Source organism: Anomaloglossus baeobatrachus, chromosome 6 (assembly GCF_048569485.1).
Source record: "Anomaloglossus baeobatrachus isolate aAnoBae1 chromosome 6, aAnoBae1.hap1, whole genome shotgun sequence".
Classification (NCBI taxonomy): Eukaryota; Metazoa; Chordata; class Amphibia; order Anura; family Aromobatidae; genus Anomaloglossus; species Anomaloglossus baeobatrachus.
In genome coordinates this window covers 330,987,962-331,012,592 of record NC_134358.1, presented here as the reverse complement: position 1 = coordinate 331,012,592, position 24,631 = coordinate 330,987,962, and the positions used below count along the sequence as shown (strand labels likewise).

Below are 24,631 nucleotides of genomic sequence, written 5' to 3'. Positions count from 1 at the left end.
ATGATGGCCACTTGTGTAATACTGATCACTACTGAGATCTTACATGTCCCACTACATGTGTGCTGTATATGAGAGCTGGATGATGGCCACTTGTGTATATACAGATCAGTACTGAGATCATAAATGTCCCACTACATGTGTGCTGTATATGAGAGCTGGATGATGGCCACTTGTGTATATACTGATCACTACTGAGATCTTACATGTCCCACTACATGTGTGCTGTATATGAGAGGTGGATGATGGCCACTTGTGTATATACAGATCAGTACTGAGATGATACATGTCCCACTACATGTGTGCTGTATATGAGAGCTGGATGATGGCCACTTGTGTATATACAGATCAGTACTGAGATGATACATGTCCCACTACATGTGTGCTGTACATGAGAGCTGGATGATGGTCACTTGTGTATATACAGATGACTACTGAGATCATACATGTCCCACTACATGTGTGCTGTATATGAGAGCTGGATGATGGCCACTTGTGTATATACAGATCAGTACTGAGATGATACATGTCCCACTACATGTGTGCTGTACATGAGAGCTGGATGATGGCCACTTGTGTATATACAGATGACTACTGAGATCATACATGTCCCACTACATGTGTGCTGTATATGAGAGCTGGATGATGGCCACTTGTGTATATACAGATCAGTACTGAGATCATACATGTCCCACTACATGTGTGCTGTACATGAGAGCTGGATGATGGCCACTTGTGTATATACAGATCAGTACTGAGATCATACATGTCCAACTACATGTGTGCTGTACATGAGAGCTGGATGATGGCCACTTGTGTATATACAGATCAGTACTGAGATCATACATGTCCCACTACATGTGTGCTGTACATGAGAGCTGGATGATGGCCACTTGTGTATATACAGATCAGTACTGAGATCATACATGTCCCACTACATGTGTGCTGTACATGAGAGCTGGATGATGGCCACTTGTGTATTTACAGATCAGTACTGAGATCATACATGTCCCACTACATGTGTGCTGTACATGAGAGCTGGATGATGGCCACTTGTGTATATACAGATCAGTACTGAGATCATACATGTCCCACTACATGTGTGCTGTATATGAGAGCTGGATGATGGTCACTTGTGTATATACAGATCAGTACTGAGATCATACATGTCCCACTACATGTGTGCTGTATATGAGAGCTGGATGATGGCCACTTGTGTATATACAGATGACTACTGAGATCATACTTGTCCCACTATATGTGTGCTGTACATGAGAGCTGGATGATGGCCACTTGTGTATATACAGATCACTACTGAGATCATACATGTCCCACTACATGTGTGCTGTATATGAGAGCTGGATGATGGTCACTTGGGTATATACAGATCAGTACTGAGATCATACATGTCCCACTACATGTGTGCTGTACATGAGAGCTGGATGATGGCCACTTGTGTATATACAGATCAGTACTGAGATCATACATGTCCCTCTACATGTGTGCTGTACATGAGAGCTGGATGATGGCCACTTGTGTATATACAGATCAGTACTGAGATCATACATGTCCAACTACATGTGTGCTGTACATGAGAGCTGGATGATGGCCACTTGTGTATATACAGATCAGTACTGAGATCATACATGTCCCACTACATGTGTGCTGTATATGAGAGCTGGATGATGGCCACTTGTGTATATACAGATCAGTACTGAGATCATACATGTCCCACTACATGTGTGCTGTACATGAGGGCTGGATGATGGTCACTTGTGTATATACAGATCAGTACTGAGATCATACATGTCCCACTACATGTGTGCTGTGCATGAGAGCTGGATGATGGTCACTTGTGTATATACAGATCAGTACTGAGATCATACATGTCCCACTACATGTGTGCTGTACATGAGAGCTGGATGATGGCCACTTGTGTATATACAGATGACTACTGAGATCATACATGTCCCACTACATGTGTGCTGTACATGAGAGCTGGATGATGGCCACTTGTGTAATACTGATCACTACTGAGATCTTACATGTCCCACTACATGTGTGCTGTATATGAGAGCTGGATGATGGCCACTTGTGTAATACTGATCACTACTGAGATCTTACATGTCCCACTACATGTGTGCTGTATATGAGAGCTGGATGATGGCCACTTGTGTATATACAGATCAGTACTGAGATCATAAATGTCCCACTACATGTGTGCTGTATATGAGAGCTGGATGATGGCCACTTGTGTATATACTGATCACTACTGAGATCTTACATGTCCCACTACATGTGTGCTGTATATGAGAGGTGGATGATGGCCACTTGTGTATATACAGATCAGTACTGAGATCATAAATGTCCCACTACATGTGTGCTGTACATGGGAGCTGGATGATGGTCACTTGTGTATATACAGATGACTACTGAGATCATACATGTCCCACTACATGTGTGCTGTATATGAGAGCTGGATGATGGCCACTTGTGTATATACAGATCAGTACTGAGATGATACATGTCCCACTACATGTGTGCTGTACATGAGAGCTGGATGATGGCCACTTGTGTATATACAGATGACTACTGAGATCATACATGTCCCACTACATGTGTGCTGTACATGAGAGCTGGATGATGGCCACTTGTGTATATACAGATCAGTACTGAGATCATACATGTCCCACTACAGGTGTGCTGTACATGAGAGCTGGATGATGGCCACTTGTGTATATACAGATGACTACTGAGATCATACATGTCCCACTACATGTGTGCTGTACATGAGAGCTGGATGATGGCCACTTGTGTAATACTGATCACTACTGAGATCTTACATGTCCCACTACATGTGTGCTGTACATGAGAGCTGGATGATGGCCACTTGTGTATATACAGATCAGTACTGAGATCATACATGTCCCACTACATGTGTGCTGTACATGAGAGCTGGATGATGGCCACTTGTGTATATACAGATCAGTACTGAGATGATACATGTCCCACTACATGTGTGCTGTATATGAGAGCTGGATGATGGCCACTTGTGTATATACAGATCAGTACTGAGATCATACATGTCCCACTACATGTGTGCTGTACATGAGAGCTGGATGATGGCCACTTGTGTATATACAGATCAGTACTGAGATCATACATGTCAAACTACATGTGTGCTGTACATGAGAGCTGGATGATGGCCACTTGTGTATATACAGATCAGTACTGAGATCATACATGTCCCACTACATGTGTGGTGTGCATGAGAGCTGGATGATGGCCACTTGTGTATATACAGATCAGTACTGAGATCATACTTGTCCCACTACATGTGTGCTGTACATGAGAGCTGGATGATGGCCACTTGTGTATATACAGATCAGTACTGAGATCATACATGTCCCACTACATGTGTGCTGTACATGAGAGCTGGATGATGGCCACTTGTGTATATACAGATCAGTACTGAGATCATACATGTCCCAATACATGTGTGTTGTATATGAGAGCTGGATGATGGCCACTTTTGTATATACAGATCACTACTGAGATCTTACATGTCCCACTACATGTGTGCTGTACATGAGGGCTGGATGATGGCCACTTGTGTATATACAGATCAGTACTGAGATCATACATGTCCCACTACATGTGTGCTGTACATGAGAGCTGGATGATGGCCACTTGTGTATATACAGATCAGTACTGAGATCATACATGTCCCACTACATGTGTGCTGTATATGAGAGCTGGATGATGGCCACTTGTGTATATACAGATCACTACTGAGATCTTACATGTCCCACTACATGTGTGCTGTATATGAGAGCTGGATGATGGCCACTTGTGTATATACAGATCAGTACTGAGATCATACATGTCCCACTACATGTGTGCTGTATATGAGAGCTGGATGATGGCCACTTGTGTATATACAGATCACTACTGAGATCTTACATGTCCCACTACATGTGTGCTGTACATGAGGGCTGGATGATGGCCACTTGTGTATATACAGATCAGTACTGAGATCTTACATGTCCCACTACATGTGTGCTGTACATGAGAGCTGGATGATGGTCACTTGTGTAATACTGATCACTACTGAGATCATACATGTCCCACCACATGTGTGCTGTACATGAGAGCTGGATGATGGCCACTTGTGTATATACAGATGACTACTGAGATCATACATGTCCCACTACATGTGTGCTGTATATGAGAGCTGGATGAATGCCACTTGTGTATATACAGATCAGTACTGAGATCATACATGTCCCACTACATGTGTGCTGTATATGAGAGCTGGATGATGGCCACTTGTGTATATACAGATCAGTACTGAGATCATAAATGTCCCACTACATGTGTGCTGTACATGAGAGCTGGATGATGGCCACTTGTGTATATACAGATCAGTACTGAGATCATACATGTCCCACTACATGTGTGCTGTATATGAGAGCTGGATGATGGTCACTTGTGTATATACAGATCAGTACTGAGATCATACATGTCCCACTACATGTGTGCTGTACATGAGAGCTGGATGATGGCCACTTGTGTATATACAGATCAGTACTGAGATCATACATGTCCCACTACATGTGTGCTGTACATGAGGGCTGGATGATGGCCACTTGTGTATATACAGATCAGTACTGAGATCATACATGTCCCACTACATGTGTGCTGTACATGAGAGCTGGATGATGGCCACTTGTGTATATACAGATCAGTACTGAGATCATACATGTCCCACTACATGTGTGCTGTACATGAGAGCTGGATGATGGCCACTTGTGTATATACAGATCAGTACTGAGATCATACATGTCCCAATACATGTGTGCTGTACATGAGAGCTGGATGATGGCCACTTGTGTATATACAGATCAGTACTGAGATCATACATGTCCCAATACATGTGTGCTGTACATGAGAGCTGGATGATGGCCACTTGTGTATATACAGATCAGTACTGAGATCATACATGTCCCACTACATGTGTGCTGTATATGAGAGCTGGATGATGGCCACTTGTGTATATACAGATCAGTACTGAGATCTTACATGTCCCACTACATGTGTGCTGTATATGAGAGGTGTATGATGGCCACTTGTGTATATACAGATCAGTACTGAGATCATACATGTCCCACTACATGTGTGCTGTACATGAGAGCTGGATGATGGTCACTTGTGTATATACAGATCAGTACTGAGATCATACATGTCCCACTACATGTGTGCTGTATATGAGAGCTGGATGATGGCCACTTGTGTATATACAGATGACTACTGAGATCATACATGTCCCACTACATGTGTGCTGTACATGAGAGCTGGATGATGGCCACTTGTGTATATACAGATGACTACTGAGATCATACATGTCCCACTACATGTGTGCTGTACATGAGAGCTGGATGATGGCCACTTGTGTATATACAGATGACTACTGAGATCATACATGTCCCACTACATGTGTGCTGTATATGAGAGCTGGATGATGGCCACTTGTGTGTATACAGATCAGTACTGAGATCATACATGTCCCACTACATGTGTGCTGTATATGAGAGCTGGATGATGGCCACTTGTGTGTATACAGATCAGTACTGAGATCATACATGTCCAACTACATGTGTGCTGTACATGAGAGCTGGATGATGGCCACTTGTGTATATACAGATCAGTACTGAGATCATACATGTCCCACTACATGTGTGCTGTATATGAGAGCTGGATGATGGCCACTTGTGTATATACAGATCAGTACTGAGATCATAAATGTCCCACTACATGTGTGCTGTACATGAGAGCTGGATGATGGCCACTTGTGTATATACAGATCAGTACTGAGATCATACATGTCCCACTACATGTGTGCTGTACATGAGAGCTGGATGATGGCCACTTGTGTATATACAGATCAGTACTGAGATCATACATGTCCCAATACATGTGTGCTGTACATGAGAGCTGGATGATGGCCACTTGTGTATATACAGATCAGTACTGAGATCATACATGTCCCAATACATGTGTGCTGTACATGAGAGCTGGATGATGGCCACTTGTGTATATACAGATCAGTACTGAGATCATACATGTCCCACTACATGTGTGCTGTATATGAGAGCTGGATGATGGCCACTTGTGTATATACAGATCAGTACTGAGATCTTACATGTCCCACTACATGTGTGCTGTATATGAGAGGTGGATGATGGCCACTTGTGTATATACAGATCAGTACTGAGATCATACATGTCCCACTACATGTGTGCTGTACATGAGAGCTGGATGATGGTCACTTGTGTATATACAGATCAGTACTGAGATCATACATGTCCCACTACATGTGTGCTGTATATGAGAGCTGGATGATGGCCACTTGTGTATATACAGATGACTACTGAGATCATACATGTCCCACTACATGTGTGCTGTACATGAGAGCTGGATGATGGCCACTTGTGTATATACAGATGACTACTGAGATCATACATGTCCCACTACATGTGTGCTGTACATGAGAGCTGGATGATGGCCACTTGTGTATATACAGATGACTACTGAGATCATACATGTCCCACTACATGTGTGCTGTATATGAGAGCTGGATGATGGCCACTTGTGTGTGTATACAGATCAGTACTGAGATCATACATGTCCCACTACATGTGTGCTGTATATGAGAGCTGGATGATGGCCACTTGTGTGTATACAGATCAGTACTGAGATCATACATGTCCAACTACATGTGTGCTGTACATGAGAGCTGGATGATGACCACTTGTGTGTATACAGATCAGTACTGAGATCATACATGTCCCACTACATGTGTGCTGTACATGAGAGCTGGATGATGGCCACTTGTGTATATACAGATCAGTACTGAGATCATACATGTCCCTCTACATGTGTGCTGTACATGAGAGCTGGATGATGGCCACTTGTGTATATACAGATCAGTACTGAGATCATACATGTCCAACTACATGTGTGCTGTACATGAGAGCTGGATGATGGCCACTTGTGTATATACAGATCAGTACTGAGATCATACATGTCCCACTACATGTGTGCTGTACATGAGAGCTGGATGATGGCCACTTGTGTATATACAGATCAGTACTGAGATCATACATGTCCCACTACATGTGTGCTGTACATGAGGGCTGGATGATGGTCACTTGTGTATATACAGATCAGTACTGAGATCATACATGTCCCACTACATGTGTGCTGTACATGAGAGCTGGATGATGGCCACTTGTGTATATACAGATCAGTACTGAGATCATACATGTCCCACTACATGTGTGCTGTGCATGAGAGCTGGATGATGGTCACTTGTGTATATACAGATCAGTACTGAGATCATACATGTCCCACTACATGTGTGCTGTACATGAGAGCTGGATGATGGCCACTTGTGTATATACAGATGACTACTGAGATCATACATGTCCCACTACATGTGGGCTGTACATGAGAGCTGGATGATGGCCACTTGTGTAATACTGATCACTACTGAGATCTTACATGTCCCACTACATGTGTGCTGTATATGAGAGCTGGATGATGGCCACTTGTGTAATACTGATCACTACTGAGATCTTACATGTCCCACTACATGTGTGCTGTATATGAGAGCTGGATGATGGCCACTTGTGTATATACAGATCAGTACTGAGATCATAAATGTCCCACTACATGTGTGCTGTACATGAGAGCTGGATGATGGTCACTTGTGTATATACAGATGACTACTGAGATCATACATGTCCCACTACATGTGTGCTGTATATGAGAGCTGGATGATGGCCACTTGTGTATATACAGATCAGTACTGAGATGATACATGTCCCACTACATGTGTGCTGTACATGAGAGCTGGATGATGGCCACTTGTGTATATACAGATGACTACTGAGATCATACATGTCCCACTACATGTGTGCTGTATATGAGAGCTGGATGATGGCCACTTGTGTATATACAGATCAGTACTGAGATCATACATGTCCCACTACATGTGTGCTGTACATGAGAGCTGGATGATGGCCACTTGTGTATATACAGATCAGTACTGAGATCATACATGTCCAACTACATGTGTGCTGTACATGAGAGCTGGATGATGGCCACTTGTGTATATACAGATCAGTACTGAGATCATACATGTCCCACTACATGTGTGGTGTGCATGAGAGCTGGATGATGGCCACTTGTGTATATACAGATCAGTACTGAGATCATACATGTCCCACTACATGTGTGCTGTACATGAGAGCTGGATGATGGCCACTTGTGTATATACAGATCAGTACTGAGATCATACATGTCCCACTACATGTGTGCTGTACATGAGAGCTGGATGATGGCCACTTCTGTATATACAGATCAGTACTGAGATCATACATGTCCCAATACATGTGTGTTGTATATGAGAGCTGGATGATGGCCACTTTTGTATATACAGATCACTACTGAGATCTTAAATGTCCCACTACATGTGTGCTGTACATGAGGGCTGGATGATGGCCACTTGTGTATATACAGATCAGTACTGAGATCATACATGTCCCACTACATGTGTGCTGTACATGAGAGCTGGATGATGGCCACTTGTGTATATACAGATCAGTACTGAGATCATACATGTCCCACTACATGTGTGCTGTATATGAGAGCTGGATGATGGCCACTTGTGTATATACAGATCAGTACTGAGATCATACATGTCCCACTACATGTGTGCTGTACATGAGAGCTGGATGATGGCCACTTGTGTATATACAGATCAGTACTGAGATCATACATGTCCCACTACATGTGTGCTGTATATGAGAGCTGGATGATGGCCACTTGTGTATATACAGATCAGTACTGAGATCATACATGTCCCACTACATGTGTGCTGTACATGAGAGCTGGATGATGGCCACTTGTGTATATACAGATGACTACTGAGATCTTACATGTCCCACTACATGTGTGCTGTACATGAGAGCTGGATGATGGTCACTTGTGTAATACTGATCACTACTGAGATCATACATGTCCCACCACATGTGTGCTGTACATGAGAGCTGGATGATGGCCACTTGTGTATATACAGATGACTACTGAGATCATACATGTCCCACTACATGTGTGCTGTACATGAGAGCTGGATGATGGCCACTTGTGTATATACATATGACTACTGAGATCATACATGTCCCACTACATGTGTGCTGTATATGAGAGCTGGATGATGGCCACTTGTGTATATACAGATTAGTACTGAGATCATACATGTCCCACTACATGTGTGCTGTATATGAGAGCTGGATGATGGCCACTTGTGTATATACAGATCAGTACTGAGATCATAAATGTCCCACTACATGTGTGCTGTACATGAGAGCTGGATGATGGCCACTTGTGTATATACAGATCAGTACTGAGATCATACATGTCCCACTACATGTGTGCTGTATATGAGAGCTGGATGATGGTCACTTGTGTATATACAGATCAGTACTGAGATCATACATGTCCCACTACATGTGTGCTGTACATGAGAGCTGGATGATGGCCACTTGTGTATATACAGATCAGTACTGAGATCATACATGTCCCACTACATGTGTGCTGTACATGAGGGCTGGATGATGGTCACTTGTGTATATATAGATCAGTACTGAGATCATACATGTCCCACTACATGTGTGCTGTACATGAGAGCTGGATGATGGCCACTTGTGTATATACAGATCAGTACTGAGATCATACATGTCCCAATACATGTGTGCTGTATATGAGAGCTGGATGATGGCCACTTGTGTATATACAGATCAGTACTGAGATCATACATGTCCCACTACATGTGTGCTGTATATGAGAGCTGGATGATGGCCACTTGTGTATATACAGATCAGTACTGAGATCTTACATGTCCCACTACATGTGTGCTGTATATGAGAGGTGGATGATGGCCACTTGTGTATATACAGATCAGTACTGAGATCATACATGTCCCACTACATGTGTGCTGTACATGAGAGCTGGATGATGGTCACTTGTGTATATACAGATCAGTACTGAGATCATACATGTCCCACTACATGTGTGCTGTATATGAGAGCTGGATGATGGCCACTTGTGTATATACAGATGACTACTGAGATCATACATGTCCCACTACATGTGTGCTGTACATGAGAGCTGGATGTTGGCCACTTGTGTATATACAGATGACTACTGAGATCATACATGTCCCACTACATGTGTGCTGTACATGAGAGCTGGATGATGGCCACTTGTGTATATACAGATGACTACTGAGATCATACATGTCCCACTACATGTGTGCTGTATATGAGAGCTGGATGATGGCCACTTGTGTGTATACAGATCAGTACTGAGATCATACATGTCCCACTACATGTGTGCTGTACATGAGAGCTGGATGATGGCCACTTGTGTATATACAGATGACTACTGAGATCATACATGTCCCACTACATGTGGGCTGTACATGAGAGCTGGATGATGGCCACTTGTGTAATACTGATCACTACTGAGATCTTACATGTCCCACTACATGTGTGCTGTATATGAGAGCTGGATGATGGCCACTTGTGTAATACTGATCACTACTGAGATCTTACATGTCCCACTACATGTGTGCTGTATATGAGAGCTGGATGATGGCCACTTGTGTATATACAGATCAGTACTGAGATCATAAATGTCCCACTACATGTGTGCTGTACATGAGAGCTGGATGATGGTCACTTGTGTATATACAGATGACTACTGAGATCATACATGTCCCACTACATGTGTGCTGTATATGAGAGCTGGATGATGGCCACTTGTGTATATACAGATCAGTACTGAGATGATACATGTCCCACTACATGTGTGCTGTACATGAGAGCTGGATGATGGCCACTTGTGTATATACAGATGACTACTGAGATCATACATGTCCCACTACATGTGTGCTGTATATGAGAGCTGGATGATGGCCACTTGTGTATATACAGATCAGTACTGAGATCATACATGTCCCACTACATGTGTGCTGTACATGAGAGCTGGATGATGGCCACTTGTGTATATACAGATCAGTACTGAGATCATACATGTCCAACTACATGTGTGCTGTACATGAGAGCTGGATGATGGCCACTTGTGTATATACAGATCAGTACTGAGATCATACATGTCCCACTACATGTGTGGTGTGCATGAGAGCTGGATGATGGCCACTTGTGTATATACAGATCAGTACTGAGATCATACATGTCCCACTACATGTGTGCTGTACATGAGAGCTGGATGATGGCCACTTGTGTATATACAGATCAGTACTGAGATCATACATGTCCCACTACATGTGTGCTGTACATGAGAGCTGGATGATGGCCACTTCTGTATATACAGATCAGTACTGAGATCATACATGTCCCAATACATGTGTGTTGTATATGAGAGCTGGATGATGGCCACTTTTGTATATACAGATCACTACTGAGATCTTACATGTCCCACTACATGTGTGCTGTACATGAGGGCTGGATGATGGCCACTTGTGTATATACAGATCAGTACTGAGATCATACATGTCCCACTACATGTGTGCTGTACATGAGAGCTGGATGATGGCCACTTGTGTATATACAGATCAGTACTGAGATCATACATGTCCCACTACATGTGTGCTGTATATGAGAGCTGGATGATGGCCACTTGTGTATATACAGATCAGTACTGAGATCATACATGTCCCACTACATGTGTGCTGTACATGAGAGCTGGATGATGGCCACTTGTGTATATACAGATCAGTACTGAGATCATACATGTCCCACTACATGTGTGCTGTATATGAGAGCTGGATGATGGCCACTTGTGTATATACAGATCAGTACTGAGATCATACATGTCCCACTACATGTGTGCTGTACATGAGAGCTGGATGATGGCCACTTGTGTATATACAGATGACTACTGAGATCTTACATGTCCCACTACATGTGTGCTGTACATGAGAGCTGGATGATGGTCACTTGTGTAATACTGATCACTACTGAGATCATACATGTCCCACCACATGTGTGCTGTACATGAGAGCTGGATGATGGCCACTTGTGTATATACAGATGACTACTGAGATCATACATGTCCCACTACATGTGTGCTGTACATGAGAGCTGGATGATGGCCACTTGTGTATATACATATGACTACTGAGATCATACATGTCCCACTACATGTGTGCTGTATATGAGAGCTGGATGATGGCCACTTGTGTATATACAGATTAGTACTGAGATCATACATGTCCCACTACATGTGTGCTGTATATGAGAGCTGGATGATGGCCACTTGTGTATATACAGATCAGTACTGAGATCATAAATGTCCCACTACATGTGTGCTGTACATGAGAGCTGGATGATGGCCACTTGTGTATATACAGATCAGTACTGAGATCATACATGTCCCACTACATGTGTGCTGTATATGAGAGCTGGATGATGGTCACTTGTGTATATACAGATCAGTACTGAGATCATACATGTCCCACTACATGTGTGCTGTACATGAGAGCTGGATGATGGCCACTTGTGTATATACAGATCAGTACTGAGATCATACATGTCCCACTACATGTGTGCTGTACATGAGGGCTGGATGATGGTCACTTGTGTATATACAGATCAGTACTGAGATCATACATGTCCCACTACATGTGTGCTGTACATGAGAGCTGGATGATGGCCACTTGTGTATATACAGATCAGTACTGAGATCATACATGTCCCAATACATGTGTGCTGTATATGAGAGCTGGATGATGGCCACTTGTGTATATACAGATCAGTACTGAGATCATACATGTCCCACTACATGTGTGCTGTATATGAGAGCTGGATGATGGCCACTTGTGTATATACAGATCAGTACTGAGATCTTACATGTCCCACTACATGTGTGCTGTATATGAGAGGTGGATGATGGCCACTTGTGTATATACAGATCAGTACTGAGATCATACATGTCCCACTACATGTGTGCTGTACATGAGAGCTGGATGATGGTCACTTGTGTATATACAGATCAGTACTGAGATCATACATGTCCCACTACATGTGTGCTGTATATGAGAGCTGGATGATGGCCACTTGTGTATATACAGATGACTACTGAGATCATACATGTCCCACTACATGTGTGCTGTACATGAGAGGTGGATGATGGCCACTTGTGTATATACAGATCAGTACTGAGATCATACATGTCCCACTACATGTGTGCTGTACATGAGAGCTGGATGATGGTCACTTGTGTATATACAGATCAGTACTGAGATCATACATGTCCCACTACATGTGTGCTGTATATGAGAGCTGGATGATGGCCACTTGTGTATATACAGATGACTACTGAGATCATACATGTCCCACTACATGTGTGCTGTACATGAGAGCTGGATGTTGGCCACTTGTGTATATACAGATGACTACTGAGATCATACATGTCCCACTACATGTGTGCTGTACATGAGAGCTGGATGATGGCCACTTGTGTATATACAGATGACTACTGAGATCATACATGTCCCACTACATGTGTGCTGTATATGAGAGCTGGATGATGGCCACTTGTGTGTATACAGATCAGTACTGAGATCATACATGTCCCACTACATGTGTGCTGTACATGAGAGCTGGATGATGGCCACTTGTGTATATACAGATGACTACTGAGATCATACATGTCCCACTACATGTGGGCTGTACATGAGAGCTGGATGATGGCCACTTGTGTAATACTGATCACTACTGAGATCTTACATGTCCCACTACATGTGTGCTGTATATGAGAGCTGGATGATGGCCACTTGTGTAATACTGATCACTACTGAGATCTTACATGTCCCACTACATGTGTGCTGTATATGAGAGCTGGATGATGGCCACTTGTGTATATACAGATCAGTACTGAGATCATAAATGTCCCACTACATGTGTGCTGTACATGAGAGCTGGATGATGGTCACTTGTGTATATACAGATGACTACTGAGATCATACATGTCCCACTACATGTGTGCTGTATATGAGAGCTGGATGATGGCCACTTGTGTATATACAGATCAGTACTGAGATGATACATGTCCCACTACATGTGTGCTGTACATGAGAGCTGGATGATGGCCACTTGTGTATATACAGATGACTACTGAGATCATACATGTCCCACTACATGTGTGCTGTATATGAGAGCTGGATGATGGCCACTTGTGTATATACAGATCAGTACTGAGATCATACATGTCCCACTACATGTGTGCTGTACATGAAAGCTGGATGATGGCCACTTGTGTATATACAGATCAGTACTGAGATCATACATGTCCAACTACATGTGTGCTGTACATGAGAGCTGGATGATGGCCACTTGTGTATATACAGATCAGTACTGAGATCATACATGTCCCACTACATGTGTGGTGTGCATGAGAGCTGGATGATGGCCACTTGTGTATATACAGATCAGTACTGAGATCATACATGTCCCACTACATGTGTGCTGTACATGAGAGCTGGATGATGGCCACTTGTGTATATACAGATCAGTACTGAGATCATACATGTCCCACTACATGTGTGCTGTACATGAGAGCTGGATGATGGCCACTTCTGTATATACAGATCAGTACTGAGATCATACATGTCCCACTACATGTGTGCTGTATATGAGAGCTGGATGATGGCCACTTGTGTATATACAGATCAGTACTGAGATCATACATGTCCCACTACATGTGTGCTGTACATGAGAGCTGGATGATGGCCACTTGTGTATATACAGATCAGTACTGAGATCATACATGTCCCACTACATGTGTGCTGTATATGAGAGCTGGATGATGGCCACTTGTGTATATACAGATCAGTACTGAGATCATACATGTCCCACTACATGTGTGCTGTACATGAGAGCTGGATGATGGCCACTTGTGTATATACAGATGACTACTGAGATCTTACATGTCCCACTACATGTGTGCTGTACATGAGAGCTGGATGATGGTCACTTGTGTAATACTGATCACTACTGAGATCATACATGTCCCACCACATGTGTGCTGTACATGAGAGCTGGATGATGGCCACTTGTGTATATACAGATGACTACTGAGATCATACATGTCCCACTACATGTGTGCTGTACATGAGAGCTGGATGATGGCCACTTGTGTATATACATATGACTACTGAGATCATACATGTCCCACTACATGTGTGCTGTATATGAGAGCTGGATGATGGCCACTTGTGTATATACAGATTAGTACTGAGATCATACATGTCCCACTACATGTGTGCTGTATATGAGAGCTGGATGATGGCCACTTGTGTATATACAGATCAGTACTGAGATCATAAATGTCCCACTACATGTGTGCTGTACATGAGAGCTGGATGATGGCCACTTGTGTATATACAGATCAGTACTGAGATCATACATGTCCCACTACATGTGTGCTGTATATGAGAGCTGGATGATGGCCACTTGTGTATATACAGATCAGTACTGAGATCATAAATGTCCCACTACATGTGTGCTGTACATGAGAGCTGGATGATGGTCACTTGTGTATATACAGATGACTACTGAGATCATACATGTCCCACTACATGTGTGCTGTATATGAGAGCTGGATGATGGCCACTTGTGTATATACAGATCAGTACTGAGATGATACATGTCCCACTACATGTGTGCTGTACATGAGAGCTGGATGATGGCCACTTGTGTATATACAGATGACTACTGAGATCATACATGTCCCACTACATGTGTGCTGTATATGAGAGCTGGATGATGGCCACTTGTGTATATACAGATCAGTACTGAGATCATACATGTCCCACTACATGTGTGCTGTACATGAGAGCTGGATGATGGCCACTTGTGTATATACAGATCAGTACTGAGATCATACATGTCCAACTACATGTGTGCTGTACATGAGAGCTGGATGATGGCCACTTGTGTATATACAGATCAGTACTGAGATCATACATGTCCCACTACATGTGTGGTGTGCATGAGAGCTGGATGATGGCCACTTGTGTATATACAGATCAGTACTGAGATCATACATGTCCCACTACATGTGTGCTGTACATGAGAGCTGGATGATGGCCACTTGTGTATATACAGATCAGTACTGAGATCATACATGTCCCACTACATGTGTGCTGTACATGAGAGCTGGATGATGGCCACTTCTGTATATACAGATCAGTACTGAGATCATACATGTCCCAATACATGTGTGTTGTATATGAGAGCTGGATGATGGCCACTTTTGTATATACAGATCACTACTGAGATCTTACATGTCCCACTACATGTGTGCTGTACATGAGGGCTGGATGATGGCCACTTGTGTATATACAGATCAGTACTGAGATCATACATGTCCCACTACATGTGTGCTGTACATGAGAGCTGGATGATGGCCACTTGTGTATATACAGATCAGTACTGAGATCATACATGTCCCACTACATGTGTGCTGTATATGAGAGCTGGATGATGGCCACTTGTGTATATACAGATCAGTACTGAGATCATACATGTCCCACTACATGTGTGCTGTACATGAGAGCTGGATGATGGCCACTTGTGTATATACAGATCAGTACTGAGATCATACATGTCCCACTACATGTGTGCTGTATATGAGAGCTGGATGATGGCCACTTGTGTATATACAGATCAGTACTGAGATCATACATGTCCCACTACATGTGTGCTGTACATGAGAGCTGGATGATGGCCACTTGTGTATATACAGATGACTACTGAGATCTTACATGTCCCACTACATGTGTGCTGTACATGAGAGCTGGATGATGGTCACTTGTGTAATACTGATCACTACTGAGATCATACATGTCCCACCACATGTGTGCTGTACATGAGAGCTGGATGATGGCCACTTGTGTATATACAGATGACTACTGAGATCATACATGTCCCACTACATGTGTGCTGTACATGAGAGCTGGATGATGGCCACTTGTGTATATACATATGACTACTGAGATCATACATGTCCCACTACATGTGTGCTGTATATGAGAGCTGGATGATGGCCACTTGTGTATATACAGATTAGTACTGAGATCATACATGTCCCACTACATGTGTGCTGTATATGAGAGCTGGATGATGGCCACTTGTGTATATACAGATCAGTACTGAGATCATAAATGTCCCACTACATGTGTGCTGTACATGAGAGCTGGATGATGGCCACTTGTGTATATACAGATCAGTACTGAGATCATACATGTCCCACTACATGTGTGCTGTATATGAGAGCTGGATGATGGTCACTTGTGTATATACAGATCAGTACTGAGATCATACATGTCCCACTACATGTGTGCTGTACATGAGAGCTGGATGATGGCCACTTGTGTATATACAGATCAGTACTGAGATCATACATGTCCCACTACATGTGTGCTGTACATGAGGGCTGGATGATGGTCACTTGTGTATATACAGATCAGTACTGAGATCATACATGTCCCACTACATGTGTGCTGTACATGAGAGCTGGATGATGGCCACTTGTGTATATACAGATCAGTACTGAGATCATACATGTCCCAATACATGTGTGCTGTATATGAGAGCTGGATGATGGCCACTTGTGTATATACAGATCAGTACTGAGATCATACATGTCCCACTACATGTGTGCTGTATATGAGAGCTGGATGATGGCCACTTGTGTATATACAGATCAGTACTGAGATCTTACATGTCCCACTACATGTGTGCTGTATATGAGAGGTGGATGATGGCCACTTGTGTATATACAGATCAGTACTGAGATCATACATGTCCCACTACATGTGTGCTGTACATGAGAGCTGGATGATGGTCACTTGTGTATATACAGATCAGTACTGAGATCATACATGTCCCACTACATGTGTGCTGTATATGAGAGCTGGATGATGGCCACTTGTGTATATACAGATGACTACTGAGATCATACATGTCCCACTACATGTGTGCTGTACATGAGAGCTGGATGTTGGCCACTTGTGTATATACAGATGACTACTGAGATCATACATGTCCCACTACATGTGTGCTGTACATGAGAGCTGGATGATGGCCACTTGTGTATATACAGATGACTACTGAGATCATACATGTCCCACTACATGTGTGCTGTATATGAGAGCTGGATGATGGCCACTTGTGTGTATACAGATCAGTACTGAGATCATACATGTCCCACTACATGTGTGCTGTACATGAGAGCTGGATGATGGCCACTTGTGTATATACAGATCAGTACCGAGGTGTTACCTTCGATGTCTGTGCAGCTGTATAGATGGCTGGTAAATGAACCACATCCAGCACATTCTTTGAGATGAGGATGTGATCGGGCCCAGAATACATGTGTAGTGTTTCCATGAGCTTTCATCTCCAGCCATGATTTCAGCCTTTGTCATTGTGGCTGATGTAAAGCCCCCGGCTATATGCTGTATGGATGAAGGCCTCTCGGCAGTCAGGCAGCGCTCTGACATTCATGCACTTTCTCTTTTTGTTGTTTTTTCCGGTAATCCATTCATTTGAATTGGATGTGTGGTCCGCATTGTGGACCTAGGGGTCTCCGTAGTGCAGAATCTTATGCTTTTCAGTGTTGGTAAAGCCATATTCAGATATAAGCCTTAACTACACGTTGTATACATACAACAGCCTTGGCCAGTTGTCCTGTGTGGTGTGCAATATACCCATAAAGAGTGAATTGTTGTGGCAAGCACACATCCTGGGAAAGCAGCACAAAGAGGTAAGCTGCCCACCACGGCCCGGTTTAGTGTTCATCACTTAAGAGATTTTTTTCGATCTCCATGACTCCTTCGTCCAATGATGGTCACCCATATTAAGTGTCCTTCCAATGGAGCCTTTGACTTTTGGGGACTGAAGTTCGATTCGATTGGATTCAGTTTTCAATCTTGTCAGAATTGTTCCTTGCGGATTGTAGGCCTGTTACCATGTATAACCTGGATATTCTTTAAAACCCTGACCTTTTTTTCCCTACCTTTCTCATCATTATTTTGTCTGCAGAACAAATGTTTTGTGCTATTATGAATTGATGATCCATCAAACATATGATCAGATATTGCTTAAAGGAGTTGTCCGACATTAGCTTAACAAAAATGTTTTGAGTTTATCTGTGCTGTATTGTCATATAAATCACACCTACATTGTTATTTTTTGTTTTCTAACTTTTGTTCCTCTTGAATTCACCCTTTATTCTCTGCAGCACCTTGTTTACATTCAGCTCTAGCAAACTGACCACTTCCTGTGCTGAACCTCAGTCAGAGCTGTCACCACCCACCCCAGTGTCCAGTCTCGCCCTCTGCCCGCCCCCTGCACACACATTCCCTGTCAGTATTCTTCCCCAGCACCTGACCTGTTATCACTACAGCATTGCAAATAACAGCCCCACATCGGGCTCTGCACCGCACACGCACACATCGGGCTCTGCACCGCACACGCACACATATGGCTCTGCACCGCACACGTATGCTCTGCACCGCACACGTATGCTCTGCACCGCACACATATAGCTCTGTACCGCACACGCACACATGGCTCTGTACCGCACACGCACACACATGGCTCTGTACCGCATACGCACACATATGGCTCTGTACCGCACACGCACACATATGGCTCTGCACCGCACACGCACACATATGGCTCTGCACCGCACACGCACACATATGGCTCTGCACACGCACACATATGGCTCTGCACCCCCCCCCCCCTTCATAGGGAACACATGTGGAATACATACTCACCCGTCCTCTGTCCCTGCCGCTCCTGCACGTTCGCTAGCTGTCTGTGCTCTGGACATATCAGCACAGTACTGACGTCACCGCTGTGCTGGAGAGAGCACAGACAGCGGGAGGGACAGTGATGAGAAGCAGCGCTGCGCTGCTTCTCATCAGCACTTTCAAATGTACCGGCATCGGTGATCTGCGATCTGTGATCTGCGATGCCGGTACATTTGAATGTGCGATCCTGGGCAGGGGGCCCGGTGCTGGAGCTGACACCATGTCAGCTGCCGCCAGACCCCGCCCCCAGGTCACGGACCCCACAGCAGTGCAGGGGGAGGTTGTGGGCAGAGTACGGGGTGCAGGGGAATGTGTGGGAGGGTGCAGGGAAGGGGGGCGGGGCTCATCGCACTGTACAGCCCATCAGGGCGGCAACATGCTGTTCCACATTTGCATGTCAACATGGCCCTGCCCATGTTGACATGAAATGACCGGAAGCAGCAAAATCGCGGCAGGAGCGGTCACATGACCGCTCTGAGCCGGGGGAGAGGGGCTGACAGCAGGGCAGGTAAGTGGTCTCTATCTACTTACCTGCCCTAATGTAGCCCAATAGGGTAATAAAAAAAAAAAGTCAAAGAAGCCGGATAACCCCTTTAATTCAAGACATTTCGTTCCTGTATTATTAGTTTTGTGGTAAAGGGGTATCTCAAGTTGTCTCCTGAGTAGCTCCCAAGTCTGCCGTCTCCTGCCCGCCTGGTCTCTGGTGGGGTGGGCACTCCTTGGTGACAGTTCTTGGGACTAGCAGAACTGTAGTGTTACTACAACTCTAATGTTCTGCTGTACACATTCAGGTATCGGTGGGTTATTCCGGATCTCCACTGCTGTTACTACATTTACATATACCTGGGCATTTGGTTATTGAATACACTGGCTCAGTGAGTAATACTTTAGCTTATCAGCTCTATAGTCCTGTCTTTGAATCCCACAAAGGTCAATCTCTTCAAGGAGTTTGTATGTTCTCCCTTTATTTGCATGCTTTTCCCCCATTAAGGCTAGGTTCACATTTCCATTGTTTTGCATCAGTCACATGCGTTGCTTGACGCATGTGACTGATGCGTTGTACAACAGATGACAAAGAACAGAATTCATTGTCGGACTCCGTTGTGTGCGGGGGGGGAAGCGCGAGGGGGGCGGAGTCGAGCGGGGCCATGGCGCTGAGGACGTCAGTGCCGCGGGGACTGCAGGGCTGGGTACAGATGAGTGTGTGAGTGTACACATGCGGAGTGCGGGAGGGGGCAGAGCCCAGTGTGGAAGTGTTGGCCTCCCTGCACATGTATCCAGGGTAAATATCGGGTAACTAAAACCAAAGCACTTTTTGCTTGGTTACCCGATATTTACCTTTGTTACCAGCGTACACCGCTTAGCGCTGGCTCCCTGCACACGTAACCAGTGTAAATATCGGGTAACTTACCAAAGCACATTGCTTAGTAACCCAATGTGTATCCTGGTTACGTGTGCAGGGAGCCAGAGAGAGCATGCGCAGCAAAATCCTACAGGTTGCGCTGCTCAAAAAACGTTACAGGCTGCGTTCCTTCTGCTCTGCGGTCAGTCGTTCCATGACTGATCAGTCGGGCGGAGGGTGCAACGCAGCATCATCAGTCACAATCCGCCGCTCATACAAGTCTATGGGAACAACGGAATCCGCCAAACGGATTCCGTTGTTTACAAGAGCAGCGGATTGTGACTGATACAATTTAACGGAAGTGTGAACCTAGCCTAAGACATACTGATAAGGAATTCCGATTGTGAGCCCCAGTGGGAACATTATTGATGATGCCTGTAAAGCGCTGCAGAATATGATATCATTGTATGAGTGGCTACAATAAATCTGAATAGATCAGAAAAGTGAGAGCTGTGATGCTCGGTGACAGGAATTTTGATTCCAAAATATTGATAAGGGCAAGAACAGCAGCCCGTCAGGAGCCGAAGGGGAGGTTAGTGAGCCTGTGTGTATTGTACAGAAATCAATGGGCTGGTGATAGGTGGCTGGAATGTTAGGAGTTAACTACTCCCCCCACCAATCTGATATTGGTGACCTATAGTTATACTATACTATATATACACTATAGTAGAATAGTTTATTATCAGGGTAGTGGAAAACGTCTCTAATTTAGTGACACAAAAATTCATTTTTTGTAATAACGTTTTTTAAGTATCACTGTTTTATAAATATATCTTTTGCTCTTTTAAGAAAGTTGCTGAACTTAAAGGAGGCAAGGTGAAAGAAAGCAGCCCTTCTGTTTCTACACCGTTGCTGCAGACTACAAAAAGAAAAGGTCCAGCTTTGGAAAGCCTGGAGAGTAAGCGCATCAAAGGTAATCTCCAAATACTTCAACCATCACTGTGGCCTTTGGTAATTCAATGACAGGGCTTCCCTGGAGCATTTGTCAGTACTGCACACGCCTTTTAATGACTTGGGTACATCTTAAAACTGATATACACCTCCGGGCGCCTTGTCTCAAATTTTACTCCAATCAGAGACCGGAGTAATTTATGAGGAATTAGATACTTCTCTGAAGATTTGTGTCTTAAGGTACACTATAGCTCATTATGACTTAAAGGGAACCAATCACCAGGATTTTCCTATATAACCTAAAGCCAGTGCTATACTGGCACTATCAGGCTGATTCTATACATACCTGTAGTGCTCAGCACGGATGTTTAGGGTTTGAAACCCAAGAAATTTAAGTGTATAAAATCAGCAGCTTCTTGAGTGACAGCAGCTGAGGATCAGATAATATATGAGGATTATGCATAGTTATCCCCTTTCCCTGTTAGAATTCGCTTAAGTATTATACAAACATTTCACATGCAAGACCTGTGGTGAGGTCATACCCATGTGACCAGAAGGGGAGGGCCTTTGATACCACAAAGCAACATGTTTCTGTTGGCTGAGGCCCCGCCCCTTCTGGTCACATGGGTATGACCTCACACAGGTTCTGCAAGTGAAATAGAGAATCGTTTGTATAATACTTATGCTAATTCTAACATAGGGAGGGGATAACTATAAATACCCCCCCCCCCCCAGATATTAGCTGATCCTCAGCTGCTGTCACTCAAGAAGCTGCTGATTTTATAAACTTTTCTTTTTTGGGTTTCTAAACCTAAACATCGGAGCTGAGCACTACAGGTATGTATAGAATCAGCCTGATAGTGCCAGTATAGCACTGGCTTTGGGTTATATAGGAAAATCCTGGTGATTGGTTCCCTTTAAGGAAGTGCGTGTCGTCTCTCCTCGTTCTGCACATTCCAACGGAGTTCGCTGAAACTTTTTTGAAAATGCTAAATGTTTGCACAACTATATGTTGCAAAGTTTCAGAAATTTGGCGCCATTGCTTTGATGCATCCAGGCCATAGTTTTCTTATGATTGCAGTCCATCTTTAAAGAAGCTTATTACTTTTTCCTACTACTGCTACTTAGGAAAATCGGGGTTTTTGTTTTTTCTCAGGTGGTTTTCAGGTTTGCATTCTGTTTTCCTCTCCATTTAATTCTATGGTGAGCAGTCTCTGCAAATTTCAGCAAACGGAGCATTCAGCAAGCTTAGCAAGTTCAGCAAAAGAAAACTGTGATTACCTGCACGCAGACATACGTTTTTAAAGCAAATATTTTAAATTGTATGGTAATTACTTTTAGTGTACTAGTAGCATGAATATAGATTCACATTTTGCCAGAACTCTAAGGCTATGTGCGCACACTGTGGATTTGTTTCTCCAGTGACAAACGCACCTTCTGGCGGGAAAAAAACGCACCATAAGTGCATGCGGTTTTACCGTGGTTTTGGTGCGGATTTACCGCGTTTTTACCTGCATTTTTTTTTAACATTGTCAATTTCAAAACACAGGGAAAAACGCAGAAAAGAAGTGACGTGCTGCTTATTTTTGCTGCAGAAATTCTCCAGTAAAACCTGTAAGGAAAAAAACCGCAACGTGCGCACAGCATTTTGGATTTCACATAGACTTTGCTGGGAAAGGACTCCATGAAGCTTATGAACAAAAACTGCAACAATTCTACAGCAAAAAAACTCAGCAAATCCTTAGCAAAAAACGCAGTGTGCGCACAGGGCCTAAAGGGATTTTGTGCTCCGTAAAGCACGGAGACGAATATTAACCCTTTCACCCCCCCAGCGTTTTTCACCTTTTTGACCAGGACAACTTCCTGACCAGTGTCACTTTGAGTTAAAGGCAACCTGTCACATGTAATATGCCCCCAGAACCACGAGCAGTTCTGGGTGCATATTTCTAATCCCTGCCCATTCCCTGTATCTAGTAGTATACCTAAAGAGCTGTTTAGAAAAAGTATTTCTAAAGGTCCTTTTATGATATGCTAATGAGCACAAGAACTAGTCATAAGGACATTAGTTCTTGCGCTCATTCTGCCATCTTAGCATGTTAGCATACCCACAGGGGTGTGCTAACATGATGTTTAATGTCATCAGTGGTGACATGTGTACCTGTGTCTCGGCAGTTCTGGTAATGTGCTATAGACCTATCTGAAGCCAAGACGCGTACACCTTATACAGCGTATGACCGTAAGTGCCAGGCATTCTGATCAGCAGTCACATTGAACACAGGTATGCCCGTCACCGCTGAAGATGCTACATTTAATAGCATGTTAGTATGCCCCTGTGGGCGTGATAACATTCTAATAAGGCAGAATGAGCG

At 43.7% G+C, this 24,631-nt stretch overlaps 1 protein-coding gene across 1 annotated transcript in view; it reads left to right on the top strand.

Annotated features, from left to right (window-relative positions):
- Positions 1-24,631, top strand: part of ZNF830 (zinc finger protein 830) — a 144,992-nt gene that overhangs the window by 15,489 nt on the left and 104,872 nt on the right. The window contains exons 2-3 of the mRNA XM_075316538.1: positions 18,819-18,915; positions 22,161-22,284. Coding sequence (XP_075172653.1) covers positions 18,819-18,915; positions 22,161-22,284 — 221 coding nt within the window. The remainder of the gene's footprint in view (positions 1-18,818; positions 18,916-22,160; positions 22,285-24,631) is intronic.